At 37.6% G+C, this 24,276-nt stretch overlaps 4 protein-coding genes across 6 annotated transcripts in view; 3 read left to right on the top strand and 1 right to left on the bottom strand.

The window, feature by feature from the left end:
- Positions 1-7,505, top strand: part of LOC105830393 — a 79,271-nt gene extending 71,766 nt beyond the window's left edge. The window contains exons 7-10 of the mRNA XM_036289926.1: positions 530-4,045; positions 5,214-5,250; positions 5,982-6,176; positions 6,999-7,505. Coding sequence (XP_036145819.1) covers positions 530-4,045; positions 5,214-5,250; positions 5,982-6,176; positions 6,999-7,028 — 3,778 coding nt within the window. The 3' untranslated portion in view covers positions 7,029-7,505. The remainder of the gene's footprint in view (positions 1-529; positions 4,046-5,213; positions 5,251-5,981; positions 6,177-6,998) is intronic.
- Positions 7,506-7,724: 219 nt separating this feature from the next.
- Positions 7,725-11,964, top strand: LOC105840617 (inositol-tetrakisphosphate 1-kinase). Its single transcript, XM_012687601.3, has 5 exons — positions 7,725-8,826; positions 9,101-9,199; positions 9,274-9,415; positions 9,478-9,614; positions 9,832-11,964. Exons 1-5 carry the CDS (start codon positions 8,542-8,544, stop codon positions 10,408-10,410), a joined length of 1,242 nt encoding a protein of 413 aa, XP_012543055.2. The 5' UTR covers positions 7,725-8,541; the 3' UTR covers positions 10,411-11,964.
- A 2,806-nt stretch (positions 11,965-14,770) lies between these two features.
- On the top strand, positions 14,771-17,140 carry LOC105829353 (anamorsin homolog). 2 transcript variants are annotated; one of them, XR_004964073.1, is made up of 6 exons: positions 14,771-15,109; positions 15,214-15,539; positions 15,622-15,766; positions 16,044-16,156; positions 16,260-16,423; positions 16,896-17,140. XR_004964073.1 is itself a non-coding variant. In XM_012668118.3 (5 exons), the coding sequence occupies exons 1-5, from the start codon at positions 14,956-14,958 to the stop codon at positions 16,350-16,352; spliced, it is 831 nt and encodes a 276-aa protein (XP_012523572.1). In that variant the 5' UTR covers positions 14,771-14,955; the 3' UTR covers positions 16,353-16,431. The 2 variants fall into 2 exon arrangements, 1 of the variants encoding a protein (XP_012523572.1); XM_012668118.3 differs by lacking the exon at positions 16,896-17,140 and having other exon boundaries at positions 16,260-16,431.
- Positions 16,982-19,990, bottom strand: LOC105829354. Of its 2 annotated transcripts, none has more exons than XM_036289613.1 (3): positions 19,724-19,990; positions 17,839-17,991; positions 16,982-17,644 (listed from the first exon to the last, which is right to left on the bottom strand). In XM_036289613.1, exons 1-3 carry the CDS (start codon positions 19,847-19,849, stop codon positions 17,606-17,608), a joined length of 318 nt encoding a protein of 105 aa, XP_036145506.1. In that variant the 5' UTR covers positions 19,850-19,990; the 3' UTR covers positions 16,982-17,605. The 2 variants fall into 2 exon arrangements, with proteins under 2 accessions (XP_036145506.1, XP_012523573.1); XM_012668119.3 differs by having other exon boundaries at positions 16,990-17,686; positions 19,724-19,895.
- Positions 19,991-24,276: the final 4,286 nt, after the last annotated feature.

The following is a 24,276-nucleotide window of genomic DNA, read 5'->3' as shown; positions in this document are numbered from 1 at the left end:
TATTACAATTCAGCGAATGTTCGTAAATGCCAATAATGATTAGATTTTGTGGAAATTTTAACCTGGCTTTCGTTCAGGACGATAATATTCTATGTACTCTAACGGAAAGTAATTTGAAAGTATATGTTCCTTATTGAATTGCCGCTTAATCAAGAATGCCCAAATAAGCATAACAGAGCAACAACAAATATCATTTATTTTTTAAACATTATTCACAGCATCACTATGAGCCGGTTGTTTCAACTTCTTCGCAACTTACCTGTTATTATTAGGTAAGTTTGATAAATTTACTTACTATCAGATAAGAATGTGTCTATCTTCATTTTTTTCTTAAATATATAAAGACAGACGTATATTTACCTGATAAGTAAGTTTACGAAGAAGTTGGAACAACCGATTCTGTATGTCATATTTTAATATTTACTTACTATGAAAACAAAATACAATCGACAATAATTTAATATATAAAAATATTATTTTTCAATTTTTTTCCCTAATATATCATTTATACAATTATTATCGTAATCAGATATTTGGACGAGCCGCCGTTGGACGACGAGACAGAGGAGCGGCTGTACGTTCGCCAGCTGGTAGCCTCCAAGTTTCACGATGCGTGCTCGTCGAGATTATCAGAGGTGGCGAATGGCGATCGGGCAAGCACCAGCTCGGGGAAGCGCGATTTTCCCCGTGTCAGCGTACGCAGGGTCGACTTATCGGCGCCGAAATTTCGGGTGTCGTGTCGACGGCGCGCCGACTGGTCGTCCCTGGGATACGGGGGCGACGTTCGGTCGCGTGGCGGACGTGCGTCGCCTACCCGAGTGCCGTCGAGGGACTTGATCGCGAACGAGATAACGACGACGACGGCGACGACGGCAACGGCGACGACGACAACGACGACGGCACGCGACGAGCAGCAACGAGAAGAGAACACGTGCAGAATTCAAATAGGACCGTCGGTGCACATCGTGGACCGGGAATTGACCAGGCAGGACCTCGAGGACGTGCACATCTCGCCGGAACCGATCCGGGCGCAGAGCCGCGCGAACACAGCCACTTACACCCTGCGCCACGAAGCCATTCAGACTGCGGATAACCGGGCGAACGTCCCATCGGAAGTGTCAGGGACGCCGAGGACTCGGAGCGTGAGATTGGACACAATCTCATCACCACGAGGCAAACCGATTATCGTCGAGGCGGCACCGACGGTCTCTCCCGCCGGAAAGGATCCGGAGAACGTCGGGAATTCCGATTTTGGACAAGTGGACGGACCAGCCGAATCCCCGAGGGTACGAAATTACAGGCGGGAGAGGAAGGCTCGCGAGCTCGACCCGCAGAATGCGGTCGAGAGTCCAACGAACCGCGGAGGCGCGGTTAAATTCACCGTGATTGAAACTCCGAGGAGCGATCGAAATGGAAAATCGAGGAACAAAGCGAGAGACGAGGGAAGTGCTGACCGGAACGGCGAAGACATCGTGGGCAAGATCCAGATGGTAGAGAAAGAGAACCGCGGTGATCGATCAGGACTGTCGTTTGCCGGCGACACGTCGAGGAAGGCGGGTTTTCCTCGGCGCGAAAGCTCGAGATTTCCCCGTCGGACGATCGACGGACACTTGTCGTACACGTTCAATAGTCACAACGGACAAGACGGGTCGCGCGACGTCGTAGACGACGAAGACAATTTGGTCGAGATCGAGTTGTACCGGCCGCGTCTCGGCGACGTGGATTCAATTCTGCACACCAACGACAGGAAGATCGAGCGCGTGGTCCGCGCGACCAGGAATCTCTCGGAGCTCCTGGCTGGCCCCGAATTCGCGGTGTACAAGCTGGATGAAGGAGACGCGGATCGCGAGAAGCTCGGTGAAAACGCATCGGCCGATAAGGATCGCGAGTATCCGTTCGCGGTCTCGGGAGAGTCGGGCGGATCGTCGATTCCGGAGACTGAACCGAGAAACGAGAACCTCACCGTTTCGGAGACGCGCCAGACCGACGAGGATCCACGGGGAGGCAACGCGACGGAGGCGAGATCGTCGACCCGCACGCGGGAGAATGCGGGTTCTCGCAGCGTTTACTCGGGGAGCTCCGTCGAGTCCAGCAGCGTGTTTCCCGAGTCGGGCGCGAGCGACAGAAGTCCCAGGACATCTCGCGACAAGGCGGAGAGATCGGATTCGCTGTCGCTGGACAGATCGGACGTGACGACATTCTCCAACCTGGCGCCTGTGTTGTCCAGCACGCGGACGGACACGACGCAGACGTCTCGACGTCCACGTCGTCGGGAGGGGAAGGTCGCGCGGGAAAACGAGGTTCGCTCTGGGAAGAAGTACACCGACGATGGGGATGATGCTTTCGCGCGGAAGGGCACGTCGCAGGACCGGTTCGTCGCCTACCTCCTGCAGGACGAGAAACGGAGCGTCGAGGGGAAGATCGCGAGCGCCCTGAAGAGGGCGATCACGCCCGCGACGGTGCAGAAGCTTCTGGATCATCTGCGCGAGGCAGAGACGATCCGTGATGACGCGCACCAGACGGAGACCCTGGACATCCTGAGAAACTTCCTGATCGGAAGCCAGTCCGACAACGCGAACGACAAGAAAACGTCCTCTCGAAACGTTCCCGATTCCCTCGAGGGTCGAGGAAACAGGGCGCCGACGGGCGCGATAATCGGATTAACGTCGCGAGAGGAAAACGCGCGGCAAGGGAAAATCGACGCGGACGGGGTTGTTAAAGAATCGTACGAGCTCAGAGGTCTCGGCGAATATTCGTCCGATTTTTCCGAGTGTCGCGCGACGAGAGACAGCGTTCGCACCACGGCACGTTGCGAGTCCGCACAAGAGAGTAATAACGAAAAGGACGCAGGTCGGGGGGAAGGGGCGAATGCTGCGAAGTGCGTTGCTGGGACGACTGTTGTTCCGATCGATGCTAAAGACCAAACGGACAAAGGCGTTAACGAAGACAATCGGGATAGGGAGGAGACAAGCTCGCGTAACGCAAAGGATGATACGAACGACGCCGGGCAAATCATCGACGAATCTAACGATCTCGGGAATCCCGACAAATATTTCTCCGTCTCTCCCGCGATTCCGGAAGCAAGAGAAAGCGCTCGTTCCGCGACTCATCCCGAAGCTGCTCGAGGCTCCAGGGATAACAGTAAGGATAACAGCAAGGGAAACACGTGTTCGGAGACCGAATCGTTGAAGCAAATCCCCGATATCCGTAGCGACGACGATGGCAAAAATCTCGAGGAGAACTCCGAACATTTGTCTACGAAAATTGCATTTGCAGAAGCGAAAGGTGAATGTAAAGTAGAAGCTACCGAGTTGATTGCCGAGAACAAAGAGGATCATATAAACATCGAGAAGCCCGAAGAGGATAAATCGCGCGATGCACAGGCCAATAAAGATCAGGCGAGCAAAACTGTCACGAATAAAATCGACAATGTCCCGAAAGAAGTGATAAAAAAAATTACAGTAAGTGAAAAAGCGCACGACAGAATCGCGCCGGCGAACGAAAGGATATTATTTGCGTCCTCGGAAGTCTCGGGGATGAGGGGCGAACGAATTTGCACGGATGCAAGTCTCGTCGGACCGAGGTACGTCGATGAAAATCTGACGAAAAGCGACGTTGGTCTCGTGCAATCGTCAGCGAAGGAGGACGCCGAATCTTCACGTGGAATAAAAATCAATCCGGAGCATGCGGTGGCTGAGCAGAGGATCAGTTCTGCGGACAATCGCTTGGCCGATCCTCCGCGAAATTGCGTTATGCTGAGTGCAAAAAACGGCGAGTCGCGTAGCAAGCAAATCTCATTTGACGTCGCCGGAGAGGCTGACTCGACGGGGAATACGAGGAACGAGGAAATTCGGAAGCCGATGACGTTCCTGGCGGAGGAAAACCGCAGAGATGGAAATGAGATCTCAGAATCTCGGAAAACTGCGAGAAGCGATGACGGGCGACAACCGATGGATTCGACAGACACAACGCGAAAGAGTAAAATAAACGTCCTGTCGAGTTCCAATTCTAGCATTAGCAGTATGCTGTTGGATCACGACGATAGGTGAATATAACGAACAAGTTCTTAATAATTTAACTTCCTTGGAAGCATACATTGTTTTCGTCCTGTCAATTTTTATAAAAATATTCCAGGGTTCTTGGAGGCGCTGATTAAAACATATGAAATTAAAGTTATAAAATTCAAAATTGTAAAATTCAAAATAGCGGATTTAAAAAATGATTAAAAAACATTCAAATTAGAGGAAAATTGGTACATAGAAAATTGATAAGAATTTTTTGGATTAATGTGTCAAAATTACAAAATCTAAAAGGATAAATTGTGAATCAAAATTTTAAAAAACGTAAAGCAGAGGAGGATGTTTTATTCTCTATAGTTTCAAGATAAAGTAGATTTGCACCAATTGGATTTACAAATCTGTAACGTTCCTCTATACTCGACTAGAAGGAATGTTTCTCATCCTTTCACTAAAAATGGTGAGAGATTGATTTGCAAATATCCAGAGCGTTGACGTATAAATATAAAAAGAGATAAAAATAATAACTGAAACTAAAAAAATAAAAAGGTTTGTCCGTTTTGAATTTATTCTAAATTTTATAATTTTAGTATGTTTATAATTATAGTGGCCCCAAAATTCCTGAATTTATGTTTCGGATAAAAATTTTAAAATTTTAAACTGCCAGATTTGAATTCAATCTTATAAAACTTTGATTTATAGTTTTTTAGTACTGCGAAAAATTTACGATGCAAGTATTTTATCAATTTTCTGAAAATAGAAAATTTATTAACTATGAACTCGTCATATTCAATTGAATGTATCAAAATTTGCAATTCTGACTGAAAATTCAGATTCAACGATTTCAAAAACTGTAGACATAATTTTAAGTATTAAATTAGAGTGATGTTTTCCTTCAATTGCAAAAGATAGTACCTATATGTACTACTGTACTTCAAAGGGTTAATTTGCGAAATTATTTAAACATTATCGTATTAACTGAATTGCCCTACGAAATGATATAGCGACCCAATTCTGTTGTAATTGAATTTTATTATGTAATTTAAGTTTCTTGACATAAAGAAAGAATTCTTGATTAGCGGATATTACATCGGAAAATTAACTCAGTAAATTAAACACTACTTTCAGTTTCAGGTCGGAACTATTCACCTAAAAACGTTTCATATAATGTTTTAGTCGTGCATTTTTTATTCGCAGGTCGATCAATGGCATGTTAAGTGCAAACGTAAGGAAAGTAAGTAAAAAAATATTTTAATTATTATAGAGCATAATGAGAGAGAAAGGAGGGAGAGAAATGCATAAAATATATTATATAATGAGAATTTATTGTAATAATATCATCGAGATATCGAAGAAATTTCCGCTATTCTCTTGCTCTCTCTCTTTCTCATCATGATAATATATTATACTTATGTTAATGCTGAAAACGATGTTATAAATTAGCATAGTAATGCGATCAATCGTTGTATTGACTGAATCGTTCTACGACATGGACGTATGCAGAGGAAAAAGTTTAAGGGTTCAAACCAAGCTAAACTTTTTCTGAAATTAAAAAAAAAAATTTGCGTAATACGCTGACAGAAGATCATTGGAATAACATAACTTTTATATCAATTTACAGAAACTATATTTATTGTGAACTCTGAAAAGAAATAAAAGTTATGATTTACAAAGTCTAATATTTTTTCCATTAAAAATCGGGAATAAGAAGACAGTTTAAGCTTTAAAATATTCAAAATAAGTAATTTATTGACGTAAAAAATTACTGTTTATATGATATCTGAATCAATAACTGCCTTCTCGAAAAAAAAAAAACTGCAGGATACGCCCATGTCTTACGAAATGGCATAACAACACAATTCTTCTGTAATTGAATTTTATTGTGTAATCTAAGATCCTTAGCAAAGGAAGAATTCTTGATTAACGGATATTACATCGGTAAATTAACTCTACTCGCGGTTCTAGGTCGGGACAACCTCCGAGACGTCTCATTCCGAGGGAGAGCTGTACATGCCGAGCTCGTGTTCGTATTCCCTCGGTGAAGTGCGCGTTCTGAGGAGGAAACGCGACTTAATCGAGGATAATGCAGTCGATCGTGACAGCAGCGCGACAGTTCTCGTCACCAGGAGTATGTTAACGTCCTTGAACGATTCGACGATAGTAAGTATGCCAAGACATAAAGAAACAGCTATGTTAAAGGGGTATTTTAGTGCGTGAAGAAAAAAGAGAGTTTGCCTTTTTGGAAATTTTTAAAAGAAAAATAGTGCACATATTTTGTTATACTTCTATACATTTACTTATTCGGTAAATAGTCACACATTTTCTAGCTAAATGTTTATTAGATTAGGTAAATTTAAAAACACATATTTCAAGTTGGCTGATATGATTTCTCAGAAACTGCTACCGAAGCTAAATGACTTTAACTTTTACATATATGTAAAACACATGTCTGTTTATCGCCTGAGCTAAGATAATTGCAATATTTATAAATTAATTATTTTTCCATACATGTTAAATTCAATCGATTTTGTTAAAAATTGATACTTGTTCTTAAAACTGCGTCATTTTAATAATTCGCAATATTTTTCGTTAATGCTAGTTGATAAAAATTTACTAGAGATATTTACTTTATTATTTAGTTTATTATAAATAATACTAAAATTTTAAATATCCGGGAAAAATCTTTATATCAAGAATCAAATTATACATCAAATTGTATCAGCAGAGAAGATCTAATTTTATCAATCGGTTTATAAAATTAGATCTGCTATGATATAATTTAATCTTTTAATCTTTCTGATATAATTTGATCTATTTTGATACAAAGATTTTTTTCCGGCTGTTCAAGTAGGTATACAATAATGTAGAATATAAACAGCAATTTTCTTCATCAAAATTCAAAAATAGGCAACTTTTTCGCGCTCTGGAATTCCTTTTCAATGTTTTTTACATGCATTTTAAACTTTCTTGTTTCATTTACAGTCTCTGTTGGAAAGTTCCGGACGCGTTTAGAACGAGTTGGATTTTTTGACGCGACGTGTGACACTTTGGCTTATCACGAGTCGCTTTGATCTCCTCTCCATTTTTACTTTGTGATTTTTACTCGTAATAACGAGCAGAGTTAACATTACGTATCGCAAGCGTTCAGCCTTTCCGTATAGCAAGCGACAAAGCATGCCTGCGATATTGTTGAAATATTTCATGCTTTATGGATGATCGTGTTTCCGTAATATTATATCATTGAAGTGGTCCCGTAATATATCATTGAAGTGTAATCTGCGTTACAACGTTGCCGCAGTATTGAAATGTATTTCGTTATACAGGATATTTTTTCATCGCTTTCGCAAGGTTTTTAATTATTTTTTTTGTTTTTGTTTTTTTTTTAATGCAAAAGGACCCGAAGTGACATATTGTATTAAGGAAAATATTTTGTCGCAATAGCAAATAACTTGATTAAAATGTATCGAACAGAAACGTCAGTTAGTGTAAACAATTTGTTTTATTTTACATGTAGTTTGCAGAAGCCACTCAATTTTTTGTCATAAAACGAAATATTTGATTTGCCATTGAAAAATGCCAAAGCTCTCGCTGAAGGCACTGAACTTTTCAATTGTTTTATATATAGTAAAAAATTTACTTGCTTTGTGTGCAAAGTACATGCAAAAAAAAAATTTATACTTAGCTACTAAATATTAAATAGTATTGTTGCGGGTACATTTTCATTAAATAATTCCTAACGTATGGAAGGACACGTAATATGTTCTTTCAACTAAAATACAAAATGGAGAGGAAAACTAACAACAGCGTGTTCTAACTGCAATTTAGTTAAGGATTAATTGGAACACTGTAACAGCATATATCCACTATATAGATAAGATCAAGTATTATCTGTTAACCCTGAAATCGTACTTTACACTTGAGTTTTTCCCGATAAACCGCGGAAAGTTGTTTACGGCATTCTCGAGCGATTACGAGAGGCTTCTCCGTAGCTATGTAATGCAGAAGAGCCGACCAGGCGCGTATTTGACGAGCAAGACCTAATGGAACGATCAACAAATACGCCGCATCTTTTCCGCATTCTTCCTTGAATATCGCGGTTGTAAAACGTCGCCGCCGGCGCCTCTCGGATCGGACGAGGAGCAGCAGCACGTGTTTACCTGATGATCACGCACGATAAGGGGCTACGACGTAGACTTCCGGTCCGGCGGCGTGTGCGCGTCGGAAGGTAAACAATAGGATCGGCGACGCTGAGAGAGGACACGCGCGATCGAGAGACGACGAAAGCGGTGGGAAGCCTCGAGAGAGGTTTCCGAGGAGGAAGAGGTACGTGGAGTTTGGATTCTCGGGAGCAAGGAGACGTCGTTCGCGGCGACGGTCGTCGAGAACGACCGCGGCGAAACCTAACCTCGTTCCACGCGGCGGTCACGTTGCGCAGACAGAGATGAGATCGCCCGCCTCGCTGGGGATAATCGCCCGGACGCGAGGGTAAGAGCCGCCGACCGAAGTTTCCGTTTCAAGCACGACAATGACAACGACGACGATGACGACGACAACGATGATGACGACAACGACGACGACGGCGGCGGCGGCGGCGGCCGCCGCGACCTCGTGCGAGGCAGGACGTGCGCCGTCGATCGAGCGCCGATCCGCTGCTCCACGTGATCGGTGTCAGCGCGGCGCCGTGAACGAGGACGGCGGAATGTGCGACAAGTGCGTCATCGGCTACTGGGTACCCGAGAAAAAGCGGCAGAAGTTCAACTGGACCGATTTCGAGAACATATGCGAGTCCGAGGGATTCCGGTTAAAAATGGTGAGCGAGGATGTCCGCTTGACGGAACGTTCCTTCTTAACGTCGGCATTAATTTTCTCTCTTTTTTTTTAAGTGTTATGTAAAATAGATGATTCACTCTGACATATACACCGAAAGTAATTTAAATAACAGTGGCTTATTACTTGTACAAAATTTTCTTTTAACTTCAACGTTTTTCCTAGAAATCTCACACAATTGTATTTTTCTATGTTATTTTTGGCAATGTGATATTGAGAAACGTTTCTGACGTCTTTGAACTTTCCATATGTTTCAGATTGATGTAAATTTGAGTCTCGAGAAGCAGGGACCATTACACGTTTTCATACACAAGCTGACAGATATGCAGTCGCATGCAGAGAGTGGTGATAAAAATGTATGAAGTCATTCTTGGAGCTCTTTAAAGCTTTATTTGTTTGGACAGTTAATGATTCTATGTATTTTTTACAGGCTGAAGATATTGTTTCGCGGCTTCAGGAGTACATTGCCAAACATCCAGATTTGATCGTTATCGATCCTCTGGACAATATTAGGAACTTAAGCAATCGTTTTAAATCTTACGAGTTTATACAAGAGGGCATTCAATTTAAAGGTAAATATGATTATTACGAAAAACTGAGCTGTATGTTTAGCATTAATTAACTTTTTTTTCAGATATATTTACTCCAAATTTTGTAGAAATTAAAAGCAGTAATGTCCATGAAATAGCGTTGACATTAAAAAAGCGTGATATTAAATATCCGTTTGTTTGTAAACCACTTATTGCGTATGGCTCGAGCAATGCGCACAAGGTAGGTATTTCGCACGAGGTAGATAGTTTTGTACAAGGTGCAAAAATTGGCGGATTCAAACTTCAGCAGTTTCAGCAATTAAAATTGTATCCAATTGATTGTATCTACAAGTGAGAACAACGCTTGGCAAACTGCTCTGTTGGTTTGAATTCGTCCAATGTCGGAGGCAAGAAAATGATGAATTTATTTTAAAAAGCTTTTAACTTTTTAATTTTAGATGATGATCATCTTCAATGAAAGGGGTTTGAAAGATTGTCAACTACCTTGCGTCGCTCAGGATTTCATTAATCATAACGCTATTTTATATAAGTTATTCGTCGTAGGCGATCGTTTTTACGTGGTTGAGCGTCCTAGCTTTAAAAACTTTTACCAAGAAGACTGTAATTCATTGAGTACGATATTCTTCAACTCGCATGATATATCAAAAAGCTGTAGTAGGTCTAAGTGGTCAATACTGTCCGAAGAAGACATTCCTTTAACTGTGAAGCCAAATCACAAAATATTCGAAAGAATTGTTAAAAATATTCGAGAGATCTTTGGTCTCATTCTAGTTGGAATAGACGTCGTAATTGAAAATCATACTGGAAAGTACGGGATAATAGATGTTAATGTGTTTCCCGGATACGACGGTTATCCGAATTTTTTTGAACATTTAATAGATAGTATTAAGAAGTTGTTGATAGAGCGAGAAGTTTGCAGACAAAACTCCAAGGGTTGTACATTAAAAAAGTGTCAGAGCGACGATTTAGACTCTGGTTTTGAGAGTGACGAGAAGAGGAAATGTTCCACAAAATGAACATGTGATGGATAATGTTAATTTTAGATAAAATTAAGCTGTATTAGTATTAATCGCGGCAGTAGTATCAGTATCGACATTTCGTTATTTTGTATTCATCTATATATTTTTCTAATGAAATTCGGCTCTCTTATAACTCTTCGCACAGTTTAATTCAATAATAAATTTTTTATATTAAGTTTTATATTACATTGAAAATCATGCTTGGCGCGTTGCTTATTTCGTAGATTTGTATGAAGTACGAATATTTGAATTGTTCACAAATTTGAATCCTATATTTTGTAATAAATCCCACAGTACAACATCACTACGACTGCCAGAGAAGATATTTTGTACGTTTTACGTGTATACAATTTTGCATTTCTGCGATGATGTCATATGCCTGTGAGCTGTTGAAAATATTAAGTACATATAATGAAAAGTATGCGGCGCGATAAAACATACAAACATATAAACAATCGAAATAATCGCAACAATGTGAATGAGTACTTTTAAGTTTAATGTTTACAAGTAATTAAATTAGTGGCTATTATTTTTTAAATTGTTTTTTTAATAAATATCTTGTTAATAGAAGATGTACATATTACATCTATTTATTGTTTCTATTGCGATTGTATCGATTAATTTTAAAGGCTAATATATAATGTGCTCTTCTTGTTTTCTTGCTTTTTGTTTCTTTGCGCATTATTTTATAAAGACTCTTGTTTTTTTGTCTTTTCGCGGAGTTTGTTTTGGGCGATAGAAAATGAAATAACATCTGAATGGCAAGGAAAACATTAGACAGAAAGCGAGAAACAAGATTCAAAGAACATTATAGATTAGCTTCGAAATATTAAGTATAGTATATTAAGTTATCTACTGAAAGTTGTAATTATTTAAAATATTTACTTCCAAAATAAGAAATGTTTAAAATATTCAAGGTAGACGTTCAATTTAAGGTAACTTTTATTTAAGTTGGTGATTCCTATAAATATTTTATTCAATTTTATTGTATATGAAGGAATATCAACCGTTTACTTATTTATATGTACATATATTTTATATGAATAAATTGTACACAGAAAAACAAAACAAAAGTCACGAAAATGTGCTGCAATTTGACAAGGTGATAAAAATAATGATTTAAGATACACAATAAAATCTATTTTCATTAAAAATAATGTTTTAATGAAATTGCACAAATTGGAGCGCATTTTATATTTATATATTCATATGTCGACGTGTATTTTAAAATATGTTTAGGAAAGTTTCTAGTGATTTGATTTTTGCATTAGCTCCAAATCTGATGAAATTTTAGGTCCCCTCTTTTTAGCTGAACTTTTTGCATTTAATTGTGCAATATTCTACCTTTTTTCTCTTTATATTAGGAAGAAAGAAAAGGAAAGATAAATTGTTGCAGAAGTTCAGTAAAATAACATCTTAATTTTCTGTTCACAGAAAGACTCCAATACATTGTGAGATTGACAAAGAATGATAAAATATTCTCTAAGAATTTCTAATTTAAGTTATGTGACAAGATTATTTTCAATAAATAAGAAAAATTTGCCAGAAAAACGATTAAACTGATGATTATTCTTTCAAAAACTTTTGCTATGATTTTCTTTAGACAGAGGTATAATTTTACGATTTGCCTTTTGGATCTAATTTAGGTATGATTAAAAAAATAATTTGAATAAAGATTTTTCCAATAAAATAATTATTTGTGTTGTTCATCATGTATTATTTTTTTCACATGTGATTATTCAAATCGTGAATTAAATGTGAAAAAAAATGAATTAGTCCTGATACAGTATGGAAGAGAATCAAAATCGTGGATATTATCTACGAGATTTATAGAGATTGACTATGTAGTTCAATATTTACTTTTTATGAACACAGAGACGCTCCAAAATAAAATCACTCCTCAGTTGTTTTAGGTGTTTTCATCCATCAGCACCTCTATGTGCACAAATGTGCTACATTGAACTATGTAATCAAATATCTATGAATTCCGTAGGTAATGTGCACGACTTTTTGGGTTCCTTCTACGCTATGTCCACGTTTATTTGGTTATATTTCATGCTGTACCCGTAAATTTTACAATTACATGCAGTCATGCACTCGTATTTTAAATCTGTTTTATGCAAATGTGCAATACCACATATACATGATATAAATTCAATTAATTTATTTGATAAAAATCCACTCACCGATTGCTGTCGCTGCTCCTGTTGCTGATGCTGCTACTGCTACACTCCTTTTCTGAAATACCAAGCATGGATGCTGCTTTCTGCTGACATCATCCTGCTATTCTCGAATTACACATTAATAACGATCGTCCAATACTTTATTCGACACTCCCGATATTACGGATAATATATCACACACGAGTAAAACGTAAACCGCGCACGAGAATTTCACTTGGCACGACCGTTACATTTGAAAAAATACGTGAAAAGTACGGCTCGTCTGATTGGCGGCGAATCAAAGAAGAAAATATGGCAGAAAAGTGATACGATGCGTGACGCCACGAAACGAAATCCGAAAAAAAGCGCCAAGAATCACACGTCGAGGCACACTGAACAGAAGTAAGGCAATTCGCTCCCCGAGTTTTGTATCACTGTATGCTCGCACGACGACTAGTAGCGTTTCACTTCACTTCACTTAACTGACACTCGCGATATCCTACCGAACGTATCCTCTTCGAGCAAACACTTTGCTCGAACGTGCACGCGAACACTTCACTCGAAAAAGAAAGGCAAACGCACGATGTCGCGCTTTACACATGAATTCGATCTCACATGCCTCGCGGGTCGTCTGTCAGCGCGACGACGTTCTTAACACAACACCGTACCTGCGCACAATGAATACTGAATACGCGAGACACGCACAGAGTCGACGGAACGTCCGACCGGCGCTGGAGCGCGGAGCAACATGGCGGCGGCAGCGGCGTACGTGACTTGCAGCGCTACTCGGCGGTAGTCGGCGGTAGTCGGCGCCACTCGGCAAGTCGGTCGCGCCAGCAGCGCCGAGTGGCGCCGACTACCGCCGACTACCGCCGAGTAGCGCTGCAAGTCACGTACGCCGCTGCCGCCGCCATGTTGCTCCGCGCTCCAGCGCCGGTCGGACGTTCCGTCGACTCCGTGCGTGTCTCGCGTATTCAGAATTCATTGTGCGCAGGTACGGTGTGTCGAGAATGCCGTCGTGCTAACAGACGACCCGCGAGGCATGTGAGATCGAATTCATGTGTAAAGCGCGACATCGTGCGTTTGCTTCGTTTTCGAGTGAAGTGTTCGCGTGCACGTTCTGTTCAGTGTGCCTCGACGTGCGATTCTTGGCGCTTTTTTCGGGTTTCGTGACAAATTCTCGCGCGCGGTTTACGTTTTAGGCCGAAGGCAGAGAACGAGACGTGTAGGTGTCGCAGTCGTAGTCGTAGGGTAAGGCAGAGAAAAACGTAAATCGTACATGTCGCAGTATACTATTCTAGACTCTAGAATAGTAGTATATTACGACTTACGTTTTTCTCTGCCTTTCCCTACGACTATGACTACGACACCTATGTCTCGTTCTCTGCCCAGCGAGAAACGATAATGAATTCGACATCAATTTGACGTCGAAATGATGATTTCGATGTCGAATCGATGTCGATTCGATGTACTATTTCTCACTGGGTGCCTTCGGCCTTACTCGTGTGTGATATATTATCCGTAATATATCACACATTCGGGAGTGCCGAATAAGATATCGGGCGATCGTTATTAATGTGTGGTTCAATTTGAAATAGTAGGATGATGTCAGCAGAAACCAGCATCCATGGAGCGACTCGGTATTAAATATACTATTTTTTTAAGTGATACATTTCTTTACCCATGCTTTTGTGTTTGAGTTTAGAAATAATATTTATCACATTTTCAGAATCAAAACCGGAAAAGGAATATAGCAGTAGCAGCAGCATCAGCAGCAGGAGCAGCGACAGCAATCGGTGAGTGAATTTTTATTAAATCAATTATTTGAATTTATATCGTGTATATGTGGTATTGCGCATTTATAGAACACGATTATACACATTTGCATAAAACATATTTAAAATATGAGTGCATGTAATTGTAAAATTTACGGGTATAGCATGAAACAGAATAAAATAAACGTGGACATAGCGTAGGAGAGACCCAAAAAGTCATGCACATTACCTACAGGATTCATTGATATTTGATTACGTAGTTCAATGTGCACATTTTGTGCACATAGAGGCGCTCTATGAGATGAATGAAAACAGTTTAACGTCGCGATGACCGCGCTCTCAGGTTCCTCTTTCTGCTGGTTACATATTTTTCTCAAACTAGATGAGAAAATGTTGGTACTAGCAAAATTCTCTAGGCATTACAATTTCGAGTTGGTGATAGCGGTGGTCTGATCTCCGTTCTCCAGAGAGAAAAGCAAAGTTAACCTCTTCAAAATTCGAACCTAAAAAATTTCCAGTTTCGTTTATATTACACCTTATAAAAGATATTTTTGCAATTTGACTCTCTTTTTAATTGTATACACCTTGATCGCTTTGTCGATGACATGATGTCTCTTGTCAACAAAGGAAATGTGGTTCTCTTTGTGTCAGGGAATGACGTGCCTACGGATGACACGTCAGATTTTATTGCTACGATTAAGCAACGCGTCGGAGACTCTGGCAAACTGCAAATTGCGAATTTATCAGGTGTAAAGAAGGGTGAGTTTAATCTGCATTTGCAAAAAATGTGTTGTGAGTTTATAAAAATCTTTTGATATGCAATAAAGATTCAAAAATGCGAATTGGTTCTACTGTGATTTTAGAAAGTCATGGTGCTTCTACTTTTGACATTGTCATTGCCATTTTTAAACAATCGTGCACAAATGAAGATTTTCTAACTGAAGCGTTGAGAATTCTGAAACCTGACGGTTTGCTTGTCATTTATGAACCATTGTCGGCAGATAGAAAATCAGATACGGTACTTACATATTCTGAAAGAATATCTAGACTAAAGTTGTCTGGCTTTAAAGTGAAAGATACAGAGCAGAAGAACTGGGACGTAGATTCGGAGAGTAAAGATCTTTTGCTAAAGATATACAGCAATGTGCAAAATGTTTGCAAAGTATTGGCGAGTAAACCACCATTTGAAGTAAATTGACTTCTTTTTTCTAGTTGCGTGTAATAAAGATAACGTTCAACAGTGATTCTGTACAACTTTTTATGATAATTAGGTAGGCTCCAGCGTTCCTCTTTCATTTACGAAAAAGCATACTAATGTATGGAAATTAGATGATCCAGTAGAAGAAGATTTAATAGATGAAGATGAACTTTTGGATGAATCAGACCTTGTAAAACCAGATGCATCTTCCTTAACAGGTGAAATATTAAAAATAAAATTGGATTTATTTTGAATAAAAATAAATCCAATTTCTAATGTCCAGACATGTGTATCTCAAATACTTTTTTTATTATAATGATTGTAATCTTTAAATGTTTAATATTACAATTAAACTTTAATATTGTAAAAAAACATTTGAGATTAATAACAATACGCTTTTGTGTGTCTGGATATTGATAAATATGTTCAGTCATTAGGACATTTATTTTAAAAAGGATGTTTGAACTTGTATTTAAATATATCTAATGCGTTCAGTTTGTGCTACAACGGGCAAGCGAAAAGCATGCAAGGACTGCACTTGCGGACTCGCGGAGGAATTAAGTGGTAAAGCTGCACCGGAAAGCACTGTTAAATCTTCTTGTGGCAATGTACGTTTACTGTAGTTCTTTCCAAAAAATCACTGAATATATCAGGTTGTAGTTATATGCAATTATGTATATAAACTAAATTTTAATTCCAAATTTATTATAGTGCTACCTAGGAGATGCATTCAGATGTGCTAGTTGTCCTTATCTTGGAATGCCTGCCTTCAAACCTGGGGAAAAAGTACTTTTGCTCGACTAACTGTCGATTCTTAAGTTTGTCTTTTCTTTACTAGAACACAATTACAATAAACACGTATTATTCTTATTCATGTAAGTAACTGCCCTGTTTTTGTTTTATGATCCTTTTTTAGAAATTCTATTTTAAATATTTTTATTTATGTTTAATATATAAAATAATTATTCTTATAATAGTATAAAATAATTATTATTTAAATAAAAAGTGTACTTAAATTATAATTTAATATTATTTTATATCCTCTTTCTAAAATAATAAAGTCACACATAAGAGATATTCGTTAACAATAATACAAAATTTAAAATTTGTGTAAAACAGTTATGTTGTATTTGCAACGTTTGATAAATAATTGTTATGGAAATCCTGAAAGAAATTATGCATTTTGTAAAATTAATTAACATCTTGTTTTTTATATTTTTATATTTTTGTAACAATTTGAATGAATAATAACAATTGTAAATTATATTACATTATATCACAGTATATATAAATATATCTATTATTATATTAAGAAAGAAGTTGTAAAACATGCTTTTTATATTCTAGATAACAAGATAATGGAGATAAAAGTTTCTATTCAATATTTTTCTACATGTAATTTATCTTCTATAAAATGTTTTGGTCTTTTCAAGTTCTTTTCTTTCAAGGATAATTGTGTATAATTAAATTCTACCCCTTATTCTATATAGTAAATGTTACTTGAGTAACATGCATGTTATCGTATACTGAATTATATTATTCAAGAAATGTCATTTTTTTAATATAGCGAAATATAAGAGCAATAAGTTGATTGAAATCTGGTGCAACAGTTTTATTCGTTTACTTTGTGCAGTATTATTATCAACATTGCGATCGTAGTTAATATGTGCGTACAGTAGAAAAAGTAGAAAAAGTTCGTTCTCGGATTTAATTCCTCGGAGAATTCGGATCATCTCCACGAGGCTGCACGATATGCATTGTTTAATTTGTCTTTGTGCATGATATGCATTCCCTTTTTTTTTGTGCTTTTTTTCGTCATGCATATCATGCAGCGCGATTATAATACGTCATCAATTCAATCCTTTCGGGATGGCAAAGTTGAAGCAAGAAGCCGTCTCTTCGTTGGAACGGTGGACTGTTATTGTAGCGCGCGTGTTCTTTTGCTGCAGACTGCACGACCGTGCAGTCATCCCCAAAGGGCTCGTTCGTTAATCGTTCACCTCGCAATTAGAAAGTTGCCCCTCCTTGCTCTCTCTTCTCTCTGCGAGCGTTTCGTCTTATTTCCGCGGCCGGCCATTTCGCTGCATGAAGCAACCCTTGAAGGAATTTAATCTCACGTCAATCTCGCCCTCCTCCAACTGAAACGTGCGTTCATCGTTCGTTTACCGAGTCAGCTCGCCGGAAGTGAATTTGTATACCGGATATACGTATACTTAGATGTACAGCATGCCAAGAGACATGGCAACCAAAACGCAATTAACGGAATTGGTGTTCCCGCATATACCTGTACCTGATCGAATAAATAGATCTCCCTGTAACAGGACGGGGACACGCATTCCCGGATGCATCGTGTCTTGGCGACGCTGTCGCTCCTGTGCTGCGATAGCATCTTGCAAGCGCCGCTCTCCTCGCACGCCTGCTCGAATTGTCGGAAGAGAAGCTCCTGTACGACAGAATTTATCGGTCATTGCGACTACATTGCCCCCCCCCCCTCTCCCCCCGCTGTAAAATATTATCCTCCAGCCGTTACGAATATGTATAAATACAAAAAGGTTTTAATATAATAGCAATATGAATAAATTGCAACTAAATCTCTTTTGAACTTTACGTATCCCGCGTGTACGTCGATTATTTTGACATAAAACGTCGCAAATGGATTCTGTGGTTAAATCCGGGAGAAAGGGGAGGGGAGGGGAAGAGAGAAGAGAAATGTGAGCGTTTATTAATGTTTATTTTTGTAGGCGGGAAAATTATTCCGTTGGTTCGCGGATATTGATATAAAAACGAATGCCTCGCATTCCGCGCGTCGCGGCGAAGTAAAGCGGGGGAGAGGGGTGCAACAATTGATTTGTGCATGTCGAAAGATTAACCCCAATTAGAGCCAATGCGACTTCCAGCGCGCGGCACACATATCTGCGTGCCTTTTAATTTCCTTTGCGAATGCATAACTCCGCGCGTCTGCCTTTCTCCGGGCAAATAAAAGCGAGAGAGGTCTCTGGAGGAGAGAATGTTTGCCGAGCGTAATACAGGAAGGTACATGTAACCGTTCTCTTATTTCGCTTCCTGGAAGATACGATCGTGAGAACACGTCTCCGATAGTGGGCTTCGCATTTAAGACACTAGCAATAGATCGTCCGTGAAATTAAATTCAAGAAATCTCTGAAATAAAATCTGTTTTTCCTCGCCGAAAATGTGTTGCGAGCGAATTGTGATTTTTTGAATCAAATAATACTTTGTTACTTGTGACTTTTTATATATAATTTATTTATTATTTTAAAATTTATTATTTTAATACAAAACGTGTAACTAAAAAAACAGTCTTATTTAAGCAACCTCTCTTTCTCTGTATTTCAATTGTTTATATTTAAAGTAAACAGCGTCTCGTGAGCTCCTAGTATTTAACAAATCAAATTTGAGTAAAATTTAATATTTTTTAAAAGTTAAATTAACAACATATGAGTAGGAGCAACGGTGTTCTTATAGGAATAATTAAATGCTTGGAGTTGTATCCGAAAAACGAAAATTTCAAATTTCGGGGATTGATTTAACCCTTAAACGTATACGGTAGAAAAATAAATGGGTGTCTATTATTTTTGATTACTCTGCAGGTGTATTTGGTTTAAATAAATTCGGCGGGTAACAAATTTGAATTTATTTGTAAGGCAAATTATAACAGATACGTGCAATTGTTCTAAATACAAATATTACTTTCGAGTACGTCTATACACACTTTGAACTTTAGCCAAATCTCTCTCAGCGTTAATGTCATATTGATCGTTTGGGTTCTTCGTTAAAAATTACTCGCTCTGAGTAAGTAATAGTAGTTACTAAACTTGTCTTCTATACGTTTCTGAATTTATATTTATTTTTCAAAAATACAGTAGTTTCTTTTATTTCAAATCGGATTCTTCCAATACAATTATAATTTGTTTTTCATTTACACAAATAAGACCAAAGGTATTTTGCAGTCAATTAGTGATCCACGTGTAAAGACGGTCTCGAAGATTGTTCTTAACTCGAAAATCGCCACCGAGCCCGGCTTAGGGTTAAAGCTACCGTCCCCAGCGTCGTAAAACTGCCACCCCTAAATGAGGGTTGCTCCCCATAACCTGTATCAGCGTTCAGCACGTACCACTCGTCAGGGAGTACTCTGATGAACTGTATGGACGACTTACGTTCTTCGTCGTCTCCTTGTACGGGTATTCCGGGAATGTAAAGGTCTTCGCGAGGGACCCCGGTCCTTCCTGGAGGTGGCCGACGACGAGGATCAGGCTGAGCGCGAATACCACCCCCGCCGCCATGTTGAGCGGAGTCAGTGACCGATCAATAGACGGGGGTGGCGCTCCGGTTTCTCTATCGGGTTTCCCCGGTGGAAAATAGGAAACTTTTAGACCTAATGACTCGTAAGAGTTGACTGTTAATTACCGGGTATTTTATCAAGGTCTATAATTCCCAAACGTGTTTGACAACCAAGCAATTGTGTTAACTTTCTATTGTCTCTTTGCGCGACTGTGTACGTTCGCAGTAGATCATTTAAACTTTTTATTTTCTTTTTTGAGTAATTTTCTGAAACTCGTTACTGGATTCTATTATCCCGTCTACTACGTCGAACCGTAAAATTCCGTACTGTCTTTTCTTACCTGGTAATCAAATATTTTAACTTATTGCCGCTCAATTAATTGAATCTCACTGTTTTATTCTGCATTCTACATAAATTCTTTTTTATGTAGGTACATCTTTTTTGTTACTTTATATGCTATTTTATTTTATATAATATTGCTAATCTTACTTTACCTTTTGTACTTTACATGTTTTCTTTTTCTTTTGCAAGTATAACTTAGAGCATTGACTTTGTTAAATAAAAAAAATTGTAGACTTGTACATAAATGTATTACATGTACATTAAAGTTATTATTATTATGCAATATACTTGTATCATATTATATACATTTACAATTATATGCATTCATATTTTAAATCTGTTTTATGCAAATGTGCAATAAATCTTTTTTATTAATAATAACAAGACTTAAGTATAAATATATTTGTTAAATTATAAAATATATATCTTGAGTTTGATTAATATTGTTCATTTCTTATATCTAACAGTAATTAGAGAAGTTTCTTGTACAAAAGCCAATATTTATATTATTTTATTTACGTTAAATCGTACTTGTTAAATTTATATTTTTGTAAGATATCCAATAAAATTTAACAACGATTCTCGCGTGAACTTTGGAAATTGTTGCGATTCGCGACATGCGTGAATTTATCGATAGCTCCATATAGCAGCGCAGCTGCGATATTTGCATAAAACGTATCGAGGCGTATGCACCAAAGCGCAGTAGCATTTATCGTTTCGAATGTGTATGCGAACGGTAGACGAGACGGCGAATGTTTTTGCCGCGTTAGGCGTTGTGCACCACCAATCCCAAATTCCGCGCGCGGCTTTCGTGCCATTAATTCGAGATTTCGGCGGCGATTAGCAACAGTTCCGGCTCGCCCGATATGTTCCTCTTGTCCCTCGCGCGATTGCAACATTCTGCTAGTTGTATAGATAACCTGTGCAACAATCCGAAGAAATGTTGCACAGCCAGAAGCGAATAGTTTTCCTCTGCTCTTCGCTTTGAATTTAATCAAATCATTGTTAACTATTCGGTCTATTACCAATTTTATATTATAAGCTATATAATTTTTTACTTTTATAGTTTATAATAGTTTTACTTTACTTCGACAAATTAACCTTTGCATAAAGCAGTTTGACCTTTTATTTATTCTCTCTTTATATCTTTCTATTTTATTTAATTATATTGAATGCCATGTAATATAATTGTGGCTATAAAATAAAAGTTTGGAGAAAACGGATCGGATTATTTCTGAACAATCTTTTAAAATTGTATTGTCACTAAATTATAATAATTTATGAAAGGGATTTTATTTGTGAAATATTTTGGTAGATAATGAAATGAGACAGAACTAATTAAAGCGCACATGTATAAATTATTTCCTTTTTTATATTAAATTGGAGAACAAAATTTGCTTTTGCGATTAAATTTTAAATATTTGATTATATTTTGTGATTTTTAAATTATTTGGATCATTGTTATAAAAAAATGATGAATATATAAAAAGTATCAAAGAATGCAACAAAATCTTGTTGTATACAACGATAGGAAATAAAGGATGTTTAAATTCAAAACTATATTAATTTGTTATGCAATGTACCTTATTCACAAAAATGAAGAATTTGTTATTATTAATAATAATGTAATAATTTTTGTCTATTATTAATTTAATACAGTTAGTTAATATTTTCCTATCTATTTGCGTTATAATTACTACATCGATTGAATTGATGTAGTATAATTATCCAGGTGTTAACTTGACGGATACAAGCTACTTTTTTGTCTCGTCATAATTACCTTCTCTCGCTTGATTGAAATTTATAATTAAACTGTTAGGTTAAATACACTTGATATAAAATTCGTTACTGGGTGTGTCGAAGATTAATTGAAGATTTTAATTGTAAATTAATTATATTTCCTGTACAAGGTAAAGCGGTAAGAACTTTATTTAACTTTGTTAATTTTATTTTTTATTTTATAAATTTGTCTTAATAATTTCAGCGAATAACCACTACCATTGTATTAACAAAATTTATATTTATATATATTATCACTATGTTTCTGAAGAAATGAAAAATAAATTTTTTATATTTAGGTGACTAATAAATACTTAGAAAATTGTAATATAAAATGAAAATCTCTGTTTAAATGGTATGATGAAATTCCGTCTCTGCACAGTGAATTATATTTTGTCAGTACAAACGTAATTAACGTCCTTGCATACCTCTCGAAGAGAGAGAACGATAAGCAAGAGCGATTCTCCCGGGTGACGTATTTCATAGTTAGAGTGTCACGATAAGAAACAATGAAATACGGCGAACGATCACAAAATACGAGAACCCTTTGTATCCCAGTGGATATATACAACTGTAATAAGCTGTATATCGATGTTATCTTTAAAATATTAAATATTGTAAATGTAAACACTAAATTAATATAAAATAGTATATTAATATTAGTATAAAAAAAGTAGAATCAAAATATTAATTGTGTGTAAAATAGAAGAAAGTGTAATTTTGAATTTCTACTAGATTGGAGAATGTAATTCTAAACTATCGACACAGATTTAGCATTTTCTATCAGCAATTCTTTTTTAAGTGCACTAGAACCTATGTGCCCTATGACCTATTTACGACCGCTTGCAGCCCACACAATATAATGTTACGTAGAGTGTTGACATGTATGAACTATGACTTATCAATGCTTCTCGAAACTTGGGAAATTTAGTGCAATTTAATATAAACGCGGAAAGTGTAACGAAATTGTTTTGCCTTTATCAAATAATAATAAATTCAATACACATAAATTTGAAATGCAAATTTATAGATTTAAATTTACAAGTTTTATTTATATGTAAAGAATATATTATTTATAAATACTCTTTTGTAGACATTTTCTCATTTTAAAACTATTTAATTTAATTAACTTTGTAAAGTCGATTTCGAATCTGCCGTTTTTTTTAACAGTTTGCAATCTTACATTTATTATAAATGGTTTTAATGTCAAGAATGGTTTAAAAGTCAAAAGAAATTTAAGTAATTTTAGTGGTAGACTACAATAATAGAAGTTGATTTAATTGCTGTGTAATTAAGTACCAGATGGCAGAGCGGTTAATCTAATTACGTCGATTAAGAAACTTCGGGCCGGGACAGGATTCGTATTTGTGTTATATCCGTAATTAATTCTCTTGTTCTTACACAAATAATTTGAGAATCATTTCTTTTAATAAAAGCAGAAAAATAGAAAAGAAGAAAAAATTAATTTTTAACAAAGTTACTACGTTTTTTTTTCTTTTGTTAAAACATAGGTATATTAAAATAATAAATAGTATGATATAAATATACATGTAATATATAAAACGAATATTTGATTGTTAAAAAATGCCTCGATTAAACAATTTTTGTTAGAGGCAATTAGATTTCTCTTCTATTGCTCCTAGTCCTAACATTCAGCAAATAAAGATAGAATAATCACAGGGACACTGAGGTTTTCTTAACCATAACGTAATTTCATTCTTTCTCTTTTCTCTTTTTTTCTCTGTTAAATTAGAAAATATCATATCGCAATTGTACAAATGCGTCTGTTATTATCTTTGAATAGATGTTTAGCATGTCACAACATATACAATTGTATTTGCATGGCGACTATAATTGTTAATTTAAACTCAATTTACTGAGGCTCTTGACCGCGTTATCGCATTTCGCGCGGACCATCATACGAAGGAGGAAATGAAAGCCGCGAGAATTGCATTCCGCTGTTAACGGAATTGCGTGCCGCGAAATTTTGTATCAATATCTCTCTCTCTCTCTCTCTTTCTTTCTCTCTGTTTCTCTTTCAAGGCAGATTCGTGCTCTATTGCGAACTGGCACGGCGATATACAGTTGTGTCGTGAGCCCCTGATTTATCGGTGCACCCCTGAAAAGCCCCCTCCCCCCGATACGACGGCGGTCCCCTTGGCACCGAATACAGCGCAAATCCTCTCCGCAATTTCTGAGCGGAAAGGGACGGCAGCAGATTTCCCCCATGCTATTGACCATGCAAATAAGGATCGACAATAATAGGTATCGTTGACACGCAGGCAAACAAGATCTATCCCTTTCCCC

The sequence above is a fragment of the Monomorium pharaonis genome, chromosome 7, assembly GCF_013373865.1.
Source record: "Monomorium pharaonis isolate MP-MQ-018 chromosome 7, ASM1337386v2, whole genome shotgun sequence".
Lineage (NCBI taxonomy): Eukaryota > Metazoa > Arthropoda > Insecta > Hymenoptera > Formicidae > Monomorium > Monomorium pharaonis.
The sequence above is the reverse complement of the archived record's forward strand: the minus strand, read 5'-3'. Positions and strand labels throughout refer to the sequence as shown.